We start from the raw sequence: 13,164 nt of genomic DNA, 5'->3' as shown, positions 1-13,164 counted from the left end.
ATTGCAAGAAGTCATAATCCCAATGTGACTTGTTTTGGCCATACCAATAACATGCACACTCTTCCAGTGCTGTGTTCCATTGTAAATTATTATCATATTTTCATTGTCAGTCTGTAGCGCATCTATATACTTTAAATTTATCATTTTTTTCACATTAAATTAAAACAATTAATTTTTTAAGTAACCTAGTATTGAATACAATAACACAAACAAAAACTACCTGTATAAAACTCAAATCAAAGTACAATTACATTTTCAGTTGAGTCTCAAAGAACGCGAACGCACGTTGTGTTTGCAAGTTAGCGTTAGTGTGTAAATTGTGTACAATGCCAGTGGCTGGTCACATATCAGCTAACGACTCAGTGGAAGGCTTCTTCATGAATATCTGAAGGCTGGAGTTGCCTCAATTAACACTTGATGATCGGTTGTCTGTCTGTCTGTTAAGCGTTCTCACGGCCGTTTAACATTTGTTGTGGCCTGTAATTATAATTAAGGAACACTCGTTAGGTGCCAATTACCCCGAAATATTCAGAATTGGGTCTACAATAAATTCAAGAGTTGAATCATTATTTCGAGTATCAGTTCGTAGCAAAGTATTTTTAATTTTCAGTTACAGTAATATTTGAACAGTAAGTTTGGAAATTCTCAGGGTTTTGTTTCACACTTATTGATATCGACTGTATTGAGAAACTGATAGATTAAAAGCAAAAGTAATTCTCTCACGGCAGTGTTGAGAAACTGATAGATTAAAAGCAAAAGTAATTCTCACACCAGTATTGGTTTTGTAATCAGCTGATAAAATAGCTGAGCTTTAGATAACTCTGATATGCTGTGATATCAACCAGCAAATATTTTTGTTAAGGAAACCCCTGTACGTTTTGTATTTGAAGTGACTAATCAATTTCGTATTAGTTTTCCTGGTATCTTAATATGTTGTACTCGTAACGTTTGAAGTCATTCAAAAACCTGTCACAGAAATTAATCTACATTTGGTAAATAAGCTCTTCAGTATTGCACAAGCAATAGAAATCTTGTATTGAAATAATCATTTCCCCATAGGCAGTCTAACCGTTACATTAAAAACTTAAAAACTTAATATAAAGTAGAGTGATATTATATATATATAAAAAAAGATTGGACCTAAACTCTTAGTTTTGTTTATTCTTATCCTTTCCCTGCCAGACACTGGCAGTTGTGTAGATTGCAGAATTTATGAAGGAAACCAAACATTAGCTATGAAATAGATGAACATTTTTTAAGTATTATACTAATTGCAGTAAAAAAAATATTATTTGTTAGTTTCAAAATAGTTTATGAAGCATATTATGAGAGTTATTGATTTTTCTTTTATTAGTCACTAGTGTTTCATTTTAAGAAACTGTCATAAATGTTTGATAATGATATCTCTATCTCTATTTGACTGTTACGTAAATATCAGACACCTCAATATAAAAACACAAATTTAAGAAAATAGCAAAAATATTTGCAGGAAAGAATATAAAACAGTGAACATGCATTTCAATAGTGTCCTCCACCGTTGGCCTTTCTGCTTATCAAACCAGTCTTTATCTTCCTTTTGGTCACTTTTCTAGTTATATGGGATTTTCAGCCTTGTGGATGTGCTCTTCATTGGGGCATTTAATGACTTTCATTATATTTACCCTAGTATTTAGGCCTAATTTTTGCATCATTTGAATTTATATTTAGTAACCATTATAAGATAGGACAGGCTCATATACTCTAAATCTTAACATGTCAAAGGTTACAAATTATTTTAGGTATGGTAAAATCTCCATTATTTGCAAATATACCTAATGAATGCTGAATCTGCTAAATATCTTATACTTCAAAATATTCTATATCACCCATAAGATTTTACTTGTTGGTCTTAGTCACCACGATCTGCAAGATAGTGTTCCTTTGTTGTTAATATAAGTATAATGTTCCTAATAAATAAATGGGGATTAATATTAATTATGTACAAAGACTGGAAGCTTAAGTTGAATTTTGTGTCAGGACCATCTCTTTAATTTAGAATTTAATACATTCAGATAATTAAGTACTTGAGTCTGATAACATAAAAAATTCTGGAAATGCTAGAATATGTTGAAGCCATCATAATGAAGTCCATTCTGGATGGTCAGGAGTATTGCTCTGTAACTTCTGGTTCTACTGAACCCCTTTATAAGATGAACTAATTTCTTTTTTTTTCCAGAAGTTTTTATATTTCTGGCTGATATATACCTTACAGTTAAACCTACACTGGGTACATCAAAAGTCTATGTGTTACACTTAAATCTAGACAATCCTTTGGATGTCCAGGAGTGGTACATCACTAACTATAAATGTCGAGATATTGGGGTATAGGTGTTGATTGATAGGTGTAGTCTACTGCAGAGAATGACTGTTGGAGTGGGTCAAACCCCCTCAGTGTTAAAGACTCTTGCTAGTATGAGAGACTACTGCTTTGACTGGAAGTGTTTAGAACAGAGCTAGCCTCCACTTCTTCCAAGAGGTCATGACACGTATAGTCCAACCTATCCCTCCTCAGAGGATCTCAACAGGAGGTGGCCCCTACTCCAACCTTATCCAATCAGGAGGAATTTCTCATTATTTTGGTATTTTCCGGAGGACACTATTTTTGAAACAGTTTTTGTTACTGAGGATCTACAAAAACTATTAGAAAGAACTTGACTTACTGTGAAGATTGCATGCCATTATGACCCATGTTTCTTGTCTTCTGCCTACTGAAAAGAAGCGATTTTGGCAAGAAGGCAGCCCTATCTGTTATTTGTTATAGGGTACATATACATACCTATTATAAATATAAAAGTTAAAAGTCGACATTTACGAGTACTCACATGATCTGAGCTTGAATTTAGATCGCATAACGTGATTTGACGTTGGAAAATTACCGATCAGAAATGCTTCTGGTCATCACTGTAGGCTTCGGTGGTGCTGCTACCCCGCACTTCTGGTGGAAAAATCATGTGAGCGTTTGTATAGGTCATCTTTAACCTGATACAAATATGATACTACTAGTAACATATTTATGATAACTTGACTTAAACCTGCTTATACCGCATAATATTAAAAAGTAGATAAGAACAGCGTGGCTGCCTTCTTGCCAACATCACTTGCTTTTGGTAGCAGAAGAAAACAAGAACCGATCGTCATAATGACATGTGATTATCACAATAAGTCAAATGAAGTCTGTTTTTTATAATATTGTAATTTTTTTAGGTCTCCGGTAAAAAAAAACTGTTCCAAAAATAATAGCCTCCAGATAATACCAAAGTACCAATTTCTAGGTTCTTGCTTAAATGAAAAGAAAAAAAACTTCTTTTTCTCGTATTTATTATTTTGTGTGTGTCTCAGAGCCTGAACGGACACATAACATCAGTGGAAACGGTGAGGTTCAACCACACGGAGGAGTTAGTAGCGGCCGGTTCTGCAGGGGGAGTGCTCAAAATCTGGGACCTGGAGGCTACCAAGATCATGCGAACTCTCACTGGCCACCGTTCAGGACTACGGGCCGTTGACTTCCATCCGTATGGTGATTTCCTCACCTCCGCTTCCCTCGACAGCAGTGTCAAGGTAAACATGAGCATGAACAGATTTTGAGAATTCGATTTTTAGTTTGATTAAATTTTGGTAGAGGTGTGATCAGGCATTAAACCAAGGATCCATGGCCAGTAATCAGATTTGATTTTTGTTACAATATGAAATATTTAGATCCTTTTTGTTTCAGTAATAAATATTCGAGGGTTGTCAAGAAATAGCAGAAATTTAGGATCAGCTTGGTAATGGGCATAGTTAGAAATCATCGTAACGTGATGTTGCACCTAGTATGCATCGAGCTATGGTAGCAAGCATATTATATCTCCTGCTTTCTCACTGCCGCTAGTAAAAATATGCGCTGTACTAAAATTCTTACCTCATGTGAAGTGAGGTCAGTGATTAGGTTTTTATTGACAAATTCATTGAAATCCATCGCCAACTTTGTGACATTTATGGGAATGAAATAAAAAGTGGAAATGAGGGCAGTGTTCACAATGGTTGACCTAACCTGGTTGTTGAAGATTTATTGACAAAAATTAATTTAAAATTTTGTGAAAATTGCAGTTTTACAACCACTGAACTTTTATAACAGTTCTCCTAAATTTCTCAAAGTTTGTATGTTGAAACACAAGAAAGCTTGGCTACCACAAATCTTGTGCCAGATAGGTTCCATAAATTTTTACAGAGGATTTAAAAAAAAAAAAAGAAAAACAAAAGCAAATGTTTGCTGCATCACTAATTTTTTTTAAGACTACGATAAACACGGAATGAACTTCTTGATTACATTGTGATGCTGTTCTTGAACTTCAGTATTGACACCAAACTTCACACCATTAACCAGTGGAGACCAGTCAGTAAATTTCTTTAAACGTGTAATCGAGAAACTGCAATAGCCTAAGAATGTAGCTTTAAAATTTAAAAATTAGAAGTTTTTCTTTTGCTTTGTTAATTTTGTTTTTCAAAATGTCAATTACTTTCTTGACAGCACTAGTTAGTTTTAATAATGTTGAATGAATGTATTTAATTCTCTATCCCTCAAATAACTGCTTATAGAATTCAACCATTAAGCATCACACTTGGTGCTAGGTAATTTCCAATGCTTTAGCATGTCACTTCAACAAAATTGGTATCTTTCTTCTGGGTATAAGCGTTAATCTAGGGTTAGAATTGGTTCTATGCAGGATTAATTGAATCAATTACAGCATCATCTGAGTCGACATGATTTATCAATTTTCACTAAATATGACCAAGTAAACTTTTGATCATATCAGGAATTTGCTCTGGTCAGGGAGGCTTGAGATACAGGTAAAACACACTCAGTATTTGTGAAGGTGTTTTTTATGTTGTTTGTAAAATATTTATATTTGTTTATTAAGAGTGTGTCATACTACTGTATTCAATAATACAGCTCAAATGTTTCATTAAATTTTTGAAGCAGTGTTTAATTAGTCAGCTGCAACATTTTTTTTTTTTTGTCAATAAGTTTCATGTTAAATAAGCAGTATTTGAGTGATACAGCACTTGTTATTCTCCTTAGGTATGGGATGTCCGACGGAAGGGCTGTATCTTCACGTACAAAGGGCACTCACAGAGTGTGAACAGTGTCAAGTTCAGCCCTGATGGACTTTGGGTGGCTTCTGGAGGCGAGGAAGGTATGGTTAAGGTAAGGACTCAGACATGGAGAGATTAAATTGCTCCAGAAACCATATTATTTTGATATGGAAAATTAATTTTTTTTTTTAATTTAGCTTGAAAGATTTAGGACCACCTCTGAATCATTTTACACAACCTGATTCTAATTTAACATTAATATTGCAACACCTTTTAGCTGGGTTTATTTTGAAAATCTTACCAAATGATTATTAGGTACTTTGGGATTATACCGACCACACCCAGACATGAATCGTTATTTGACATTTTGCTTCTACTGATTACTAGATTAGCGTAGAACAATATTTCGTCAATATAAAACAGGAATTGTCTTATCGCAAACCCCTCCCCATCCTCAGACAGAGGTCAAAGTCGAGCGGTCTAGTAGATAACGTGATTGCAGAGTCTCGCCGCCCGTTCAGCTGGTTCGTCGCTTTGTTGTACTTCCGTGTTTTACCTCTACATTTCTCTAAACACACAAAAATTCAACAAAAACAAACATTACTAAACTCTTTATTGAAAAAACACTTAAAACTTGTTTTTATTCTTGATCACACTCCGCCACCCAAAATGCGAGTGCCTCCGGCCATCAGCTTCGGCAGCACCTTCGGTGAAAGAAAAACATCCCTCGAGATAGTACCTATCAGTAAAATATCAAATTCTAGAGGGGCTGATCAGAAATATAAATTTAATTGTAATGGAAAGGCAATTATGTACCGTGCAAATCATGTGATGCCGCGCGGCCGTAATCGGGATTCTCGAGAAAGATAAGATAACAGCGACAATGATACCAATCACAATACCTGGAAACACTAATATTTTTATTTTTTACTATTACACAAAATTGTGGAATAGGAAACATGGCGATAGCTTGAGTAATAGTTTCATAATTAGCCATTAGAGTACAGTAGCAATACATTAATACTACTGTTCTTTTAGTTGTAATAAACCCTGCTGAGTTTCTAGGTTATAATTATACGCTTTCAGGCAGTACGTTATCAGACAGATATTTGAAAACCCTAAGTGGTGTAGGCATTTATCTACGTCTGTGGCCGAGATTCGCGTAAGTGCTGACAAATTATATTTATTTTTCGTGTTTCCTGCTAAAAACAAAGATCTTATTGTTGTGCTTGTTGAGGTAATTCTGGCATCTTTGTCTATTGTTTCCAGCCAACTAGTCTCTTTTTTGTTCTCTTGGGACAAGAAGCTTAGAAATTGCAATTAGGCCTATAAGGACTTTTGCGCTGCTTCTGGAGTAACAGGATATTCTGGATGATTAAGGTTGGGGTTACGGGCTGCCTCCTATCGAGATCCCCGAGGAAGAATTTAGGGCACAAATCTCAGGTCACGTCCCCAAGGAAGACGTAGAAGCCAACACTGAACCAGCCTCTCCAATCAAAGCAGGCAGAGAGCGTGGCACAACTTATGTCTAAGCTAGTAAGAACCTTTGACTGTTAGGGAACGAACCCTACCACTCCAACAGTCATATCCCGTAGTAGACTAGACATATAGAATTACCCTTTCACCCCAAAATCTTGACATTTGCAGTTAGTGATGTGCCGCTCCTGAACATCCATAAGATTGCTCAGATCTAAGTGGCACATCGGTTTTTGCTGTGCTTAGTGTGGGTTCAACTGGAAAGTATAAACCAGCCAGAAATGAACTCTCCTGGGTAACTAGCCCTTTGGTATTGAGTCTGAATGGGGATAAGGTGGAGGAAGAAACTCTTCCGCCACTCCCGTCATGTGCTGTCTGATGCTGCTTTTCGTGTTGTGATGGTGCGTTTTGAACAAGTGTGCCATTGACCCTCAATTTATTATCAGTTGTGTTCATAGTGTAGGTCTTCTTGTAAACTATAATTTTCTTTGTAATTTTATGAAAATAAATACTGACCAATAAGTTTTGTATCTTCTCTCCAAATTTTAAAGTAAAATTTTATCTCAAAAGGACAATTGAAACTGTTATAGGTTTTTATCATTAATACAGGTTTACATTGATTGTACAGTAATTATGTAACAAAGCCCATTGGAAAGTTATGGAATGAGGTATAGTTAATTTGTGAAAATTATTCAAGACCTGTTTTTATGTGTTACATGTAAAGCTTATGCCCAAGTTTGATATTTTATCTCACCTCATGTACCTTTTAACAGCACTTTTCAATACAAAAAGTGCTGCATTTTTATTTTGTAATGAATGTTTGATTTAATAATTGTGTGTGAACAACAACAAAAACGTTTTCAAATAATCGTTAAAACTATTTTATTTTACTATTTTTTTTTCTTACTAATTATTGGGACTATTGTAATAGGACAGTAGTTCTCTGGTAAATTCTTGTCTCCTTTCTTAAATATAGGGTTAACCTTAGAAAATTTTAAATAATTGCTTCAACACCCATTACAGTGGAGTGATTTGGTCTAAAGCCAAATTGATAAGGATAGATCAAATTGTTTGATGTAAAATACTGAAAAAGTTGCCTTATTAAACAGGATTCTATAGTATTTTCCAATAGGTTTTTTATGGTAGTATTAAAAATGCAGAAATTAGTAAATGAAGTTTGTTAAATATTTTATATTCTATTTGTTATCAACCAATAAATTAGTGTTGTTTAGATTTTGAAATTTTTTACAATAGAATAATTTCTGTAATTGTCAGAATTCTGGATATAGCTTTATCTTAAGTGCATATAACCAGTATTACATTTGGTAATTGTTTGTTATTTTCAGCTGTGGGACATCCGAGCAGGCAGGCAGCTTCATGAGTTCTCCCAGCACTCAGGTCCAGTAACGTCAGTCGAGTTCCACCCACATGAGTTCTTGCTGACATCGGCCAGCTGTGACAAAACTGTCAACTTCTACGATCTGGAGAACTTCTCCCTGGTATCCACCAGCGATAAGGAGACCATGGCCATCAGGTGACATACTTGTTCTTCAGCTAGCAGTGAATTATGGATGTGGAGGTCTGATAACATTCTATCAGACCTAACTCATAGATCCATTCAATCCATTGTGCTAGTCAAGGGTTATCTTATAAGATCACCAAAAGGTGATAAAAATCCTATTTACATTAAACAAGGTAAAAGTTATTGATTAATCTCACTTTTATAGTCCTTATTTAAGCATTTATGACCCCTTTTATACAAATGTCGCCTAACAGGCTTCACTGAAGTTTCATGAAATATTGTAATGTTTCCATCTTTCCTTTTATTAAATTAATTGGTTAATTAGTTGCCGACTTATTAATCAGTTAGATATCACTGTAGGAAATTATATATGAACCTTAGGGTTACAGTTTTGTAATTTTATTCTTTTATTAGTATAATTATAAAAATACTAAAACTCGTTTATCGTTATTTAATTACAATATTAGATTAATGATTCTTATTTATCCTTGTGAAATAATAATCAACTTAGCGATAATAATAGTGACTAACTATTAAATTCAAAATCAAATAAGTTGAAGCTTAATACTAAGTGAAGTCACTGGAACGATTCCTTGGTAAACGTTCGTAACAATTGCCAAATGTGAATGGTCACAATGATGAAGCGACGACACTGTCGATTAAGTATAGTTCATTTAACCAATCAAATTAAATCGAGACTACTCAATTCACCTAGATTTTTCTTTTTTATTTCAAGTCAAATTTCCGGCACACAACACTTCTCAGTTTCCACTTAAAATTTGTACTTGAGTAATGAAACTTGCTTCGTGACCTTTGTAGCAACACTTACACTGTGGTTCTTTTACGTGTACTATCCTGACACTCAGCTGTTCCAGTTACGACTTTTAACACCATACAATACCGATAATTTGGTAACCCAAGTTACGATCCTCTCACCTGAAAGGTTTGAGCTAACTCTCTTAACACTGTGTAATACTGATAGTTTTTTATAAGATCCACACACGATCCTCGTGCCTCAGAGGTTTGAGCTATTACTTTAACCCTTTACAATACCGGTCATTTTGTAACCCAAGATACTGTCCTTTTGCCTCAAAGGCTTGAGCTAAGACTGACTTTTCTCTCTCGGATCAAATTCCACCATTCTAGAATGGGTGTTGCCCTTTAGGCTTTATTGTAATTTCATTGGCTCTAATAAACCATTGGTTCAATTTTGTCCTCCCCCCTGCGTATTTCTGAGAAAGTTTGGACATCCCAATTCTCACGGTAGCAGGGTATTTCCTGGTATCTCACATCGTTGGTATTTCCTGCAGGTGGCCTGTGATTTATTATTTTATTTCCCCCCCGTACCTCTGTATTTAAGTCTATGGCTCATTTCGTTCTCAAGACATCCTGTGGAAAAGGCTTTACTATCACTCAGTGAAATCCCATGGAGAGACATGCTCCATCATCGATTTTCAGTTCCTCTGATTCACAGTGAAGACCTATTATCATATCTGATCAAGACTGTTACGAACTGCTTCCATTCTCTGTATTGAATTGGTGCATTGTATTAATATGGTCATATTGAAGTATCAGTGCATCATTTGGAATTATTTTACACTTTGATAATATTGGTAATTACAGGTAATTTGTTATATATGGAGAGAAAAAAAATGTATTGTAAAATTATTTGCATTTAAAATATGATCTAGTGATCCCTGTGGGATAAAGTTTCTTTATGGTGCTTGTTGAGGCCCTAACGATTGTGATGTAGCTTTTCTCCTACAAATTTCTTAACTTTATTTTGCATATTTTCCTGAGTTGTATTCATTAGTGCTTCGCCTATGGTACTAATTTAAGCAACTACCCATTTGTAATTTTGTTATTCTGGAATTGATCTTTAGTCATGATAAGTGTCAATCAGAAGTGACTGGCACCTTGGTGGTGAAGTTTCTGCATGAAACTGTGTTGCCAAATATTCTGTTAAGTCTCACTAGACATACTGATTGCACAAATAAATAGTAGAAAACAACTGTAAGTTGGTGAAATACATCCACTAGTGCCAACTTCCCGGGAAAATTGCTTGTGATATTGAATAAAATAAGGATGGCCAAATTTGGATGGCATTTGTATTTTCAATATAAAATTGCTTTAAAATAATTTATGTTAGTCATATAATATAAGCTCTATTGGCATTGTTTACTAATTGCCATACAAAAATGACTTTCAATCAATGTAAATATTTAAATAAATTATTTTTTGAAACTTTATATAACAAAGAGTCAGATTTACAGCATTTATAGCTAGTTTTTTGTTGATCAGATCTAAGCTTAGTGGTATCTATAAGTGTTAAGGCATTTAAATCCTTAATTTAATCATTTTTTGGGATTCCTTGCCTTAGATAAAATTTAAAATATTCTGAAAAGCGTTCTTTAACCTCCATATTATTTTAATTAACATTGAGAGATCTGAATATGAGTGCTTTAGTTAGTGTTGATTAAATAATTTTTATATTTCAATCAGTTTTAATAGTTTTAGTGTGCCCGCTTTATGGTACTTATACTGTACCAACAATATAACATGAACTGTACACTTGACTCTCCGTTTGTTTGTTAAAGATCCATGTGTTTCAACAACAATGGAGACTGTCTATATGGTGGTGGGCTAGATGTGCTCAAGGTGATCGGATGGGAACCTGCCCGTACCTTAGAGATTGTACCCATCAACTGGGGACGTGTACAAGATATCTCAACAGGGTACGGTCCCAACAGACTGGTGAGTAGAGCCATAATATTATGTATTCAATTGTATTCTATTGATGAACTGAAATCCAAAGCACATCAGCCTCAAGGGCTCTTTGCACTTCTCAGTGTAAAGTTCTTCAGTACATTTTGACCTGTTCAAGGAGCTTGACGAAGGGCTGTAACTTACCAATGAAGTACCAAATGGTCCTCAAATGGTGTTTCAGCAAAGTCAATAGAAAATCACATATTCTGATGTCTTTACATACCTTTCACATAGATTTTCTATAGAAGTCTCTCAACTTGTGAAGGTGGGGATGACAGTGTCAAGTCTGCATTAACCCTTTGAGTGCCATGGGTATTTTCCGAAGGCATATGCATAAAGTGCCACGCTGTTTTTCGCATATTTGTAAGCTTTTGGGAAAAAGGCTGTTGTAAAATAACTACCAAACAGATTTCCATCACTTTGTTGTTGTTTTTTTTTTCTTATTAAATGCAGAATATGATACATATCGTTAAATATAAAATTTGATTTATAAAAATATAAAAATTTTTGTATTTATAAAAAAAGTTTTTTACTTTCGTATAAAAAGTTAAGTTTCGACCTAATTTGTGTGTATAAGGTATTTTTAAGATTTTTTTCTTTATACCATGATAAAGGCCATATGATTCTAAATAAACCCATGTGTAATATCTTATTCTAGAATTTTAAAAACATGGCATTGTATGTATTAACAAAATGCTGCCCGGTACCAACATTTTATAAACTGTACTTCATTTGTCAGAGTTTAGAAATTACTTAGTAATGATGTAGTTTTCCCAATAAATCTAATAAAACATTAATACAACACAAATAAATATGATTAGTACATTTAGAAACAAATACTTGCTAACATATTTACATACAAGTTTACATTTACTAAATAATAACCCTAATAATATGTACACTGAAAATTCACGTTTTTCGCTTGAACACAACTCAAATCATACATTACTTTTGTAAAGAAATACAGTAAAATACTGTATAAGTTACTATTTTATTTTGTATTTACTCAAATGCTTAGTTATCGCCACATAAACAACAAGAAAGGCCGTTACGCAACACTGTACTCGTCCGCTACATCGCGTGACTGGAAGACAGAATCATCGTACAGGTACTTATCACAGCCCACTATTTTTGGACGAGTTTTCCTTATCAGAGATCAAAATAAACTTCATTATACGTTCCTTCTTCCATAATGAATCGAAAAATACTCGATGAGTCATACTTCCTATCTCCAAATCGGCTCCAAATAGACACACGAATGACCTGACATTTTCGAATAATGAAACGTTGTTCTTATAGTTTTTTATTTAATTGATTGTCGTAATAACTTGTAAATTCCAAAATAGGTTAAATAAAGTCAGTTGTTTTTAATATTGTAATTTATTTTGTCCCCGATAAGGAAAACTCGTCCAAAAATAGTGGCTTCTTGATAATTACCCAAACAACATAAGTTTCACAGATAAAATAATAGAGAAACAACATAAAACTCGTATTTATTGATAGTTTGGAACCTATTGAATACAGCCGTCTGATTATTTAGCCAAAATAATCTTGTACTATATAAAATATTATCGAAATATGAAACGTCAAAATTGGCGACGCTGGCACTTTATGCACTTTTCGTACCGTCAAAATTAGCGACGCTGTGGCACTCAAAGGGTTAAACTTGATTATCCAACACAGAAAGCCTCTCTCCAGATCTAGTGCTTTCAAAGGCAACATTTCTTGCAGGTGAATGTCAAAAAGCTTACTCATGCTGTTGCCCTTCATTTTTAGTGCTTGTCTTTTGCCCAGGAATTGATCACCTGATATAATTTCACACAGTGGTACTTTGTGGATATGAAAATATTTTAAAATGTCAATTTATTATCGATTTAAGATGATAATTAATTACTATTTAAATGAAACCAAAATGTTTTGAGACACAAAACGTGTTGTGAAAGCCAGCAAACAAAGAGGACCAGTTAATCTGATTTGATGAAAATAAGGACTCTCACACTGGTTGAGTCACAAATAGACAGTGAAGGAGTACTATAAACAGTTTGTCTGGATACTCATGTTATTCTCTACTCATTTTCAGAAATTCAATATAACTGATTATTCCATTGGTCTTGCATCACAGAATCTTCATCGCCATAACCGATTTTAGATGGTTGGTCAGATAATAATCGGCTAGAAAAAAGAGGTTAAGATTTTTTTTTACATACTTTGTAATTACAATAGAATCTGCTACAAAAATAAGTAAATAAAATCATAATAGGTTAAAATTTTATTCAAATGTTCAAATC

General features: G+C 34.1%; 2 protein-coding genes across 7 annotated transcripts in view; one reads left to right on the top strand and one right to left on the bottom strand.

The window, feature by feature from the left end:
* LOC124364352 (GTPase-activating protein skywalker) overlaps positions 1-13,164 on the bottom strand; it is a 372,369-nt gene that overhangs the window by 254,700 nt on the left and 104,505 nt on the right. The gene's annotated exons all lie outside the window — the stretch shown is intronic.
* The window catches only part of LOC124364351 (katanin p80 WD40 repeat-containing subunit B1-like), a 50,633-nt gene that overhangs the window by 7,642 nt on the left and 29,827 nt on the right, over positions 1-13,164 (top strand). The window contains 4 exon segments of the mRNA XM_046819741.1: positions 3,379-3,597; positions 5,099-5,224; positions 7,935-8,122; positions 10,708-10,864. Of these exon segments, the coding sequence (XP_046675697.1) occupies positions 3,379-3,597; positions 5,099-5,224; positions 7,935-8,122; positions 10,708-10,864 (690 nt within the window).

This window comes from Homalodisca vitripennis, chromosome 6, assembly GCF_021130785.1.
Source record: "Homalodisca vitripennis isolate AUS2020 chromosome 6, UT_GWSS_2.1, whole genome shotgun sequence".
In the NCBI taxonomy this organism is placed as follows: Eukaryota; Metazoa; Arthropoda; class Insecta; order Hemiptera; family Cicadellidae; genus Homalodisca; species Homalodisca vitripennis.
The sequence above is the reverse complement of the archived record's forward strand: the minus strand, read 5'-3'. Positions and strand labels throughout refer to the sequence as shown.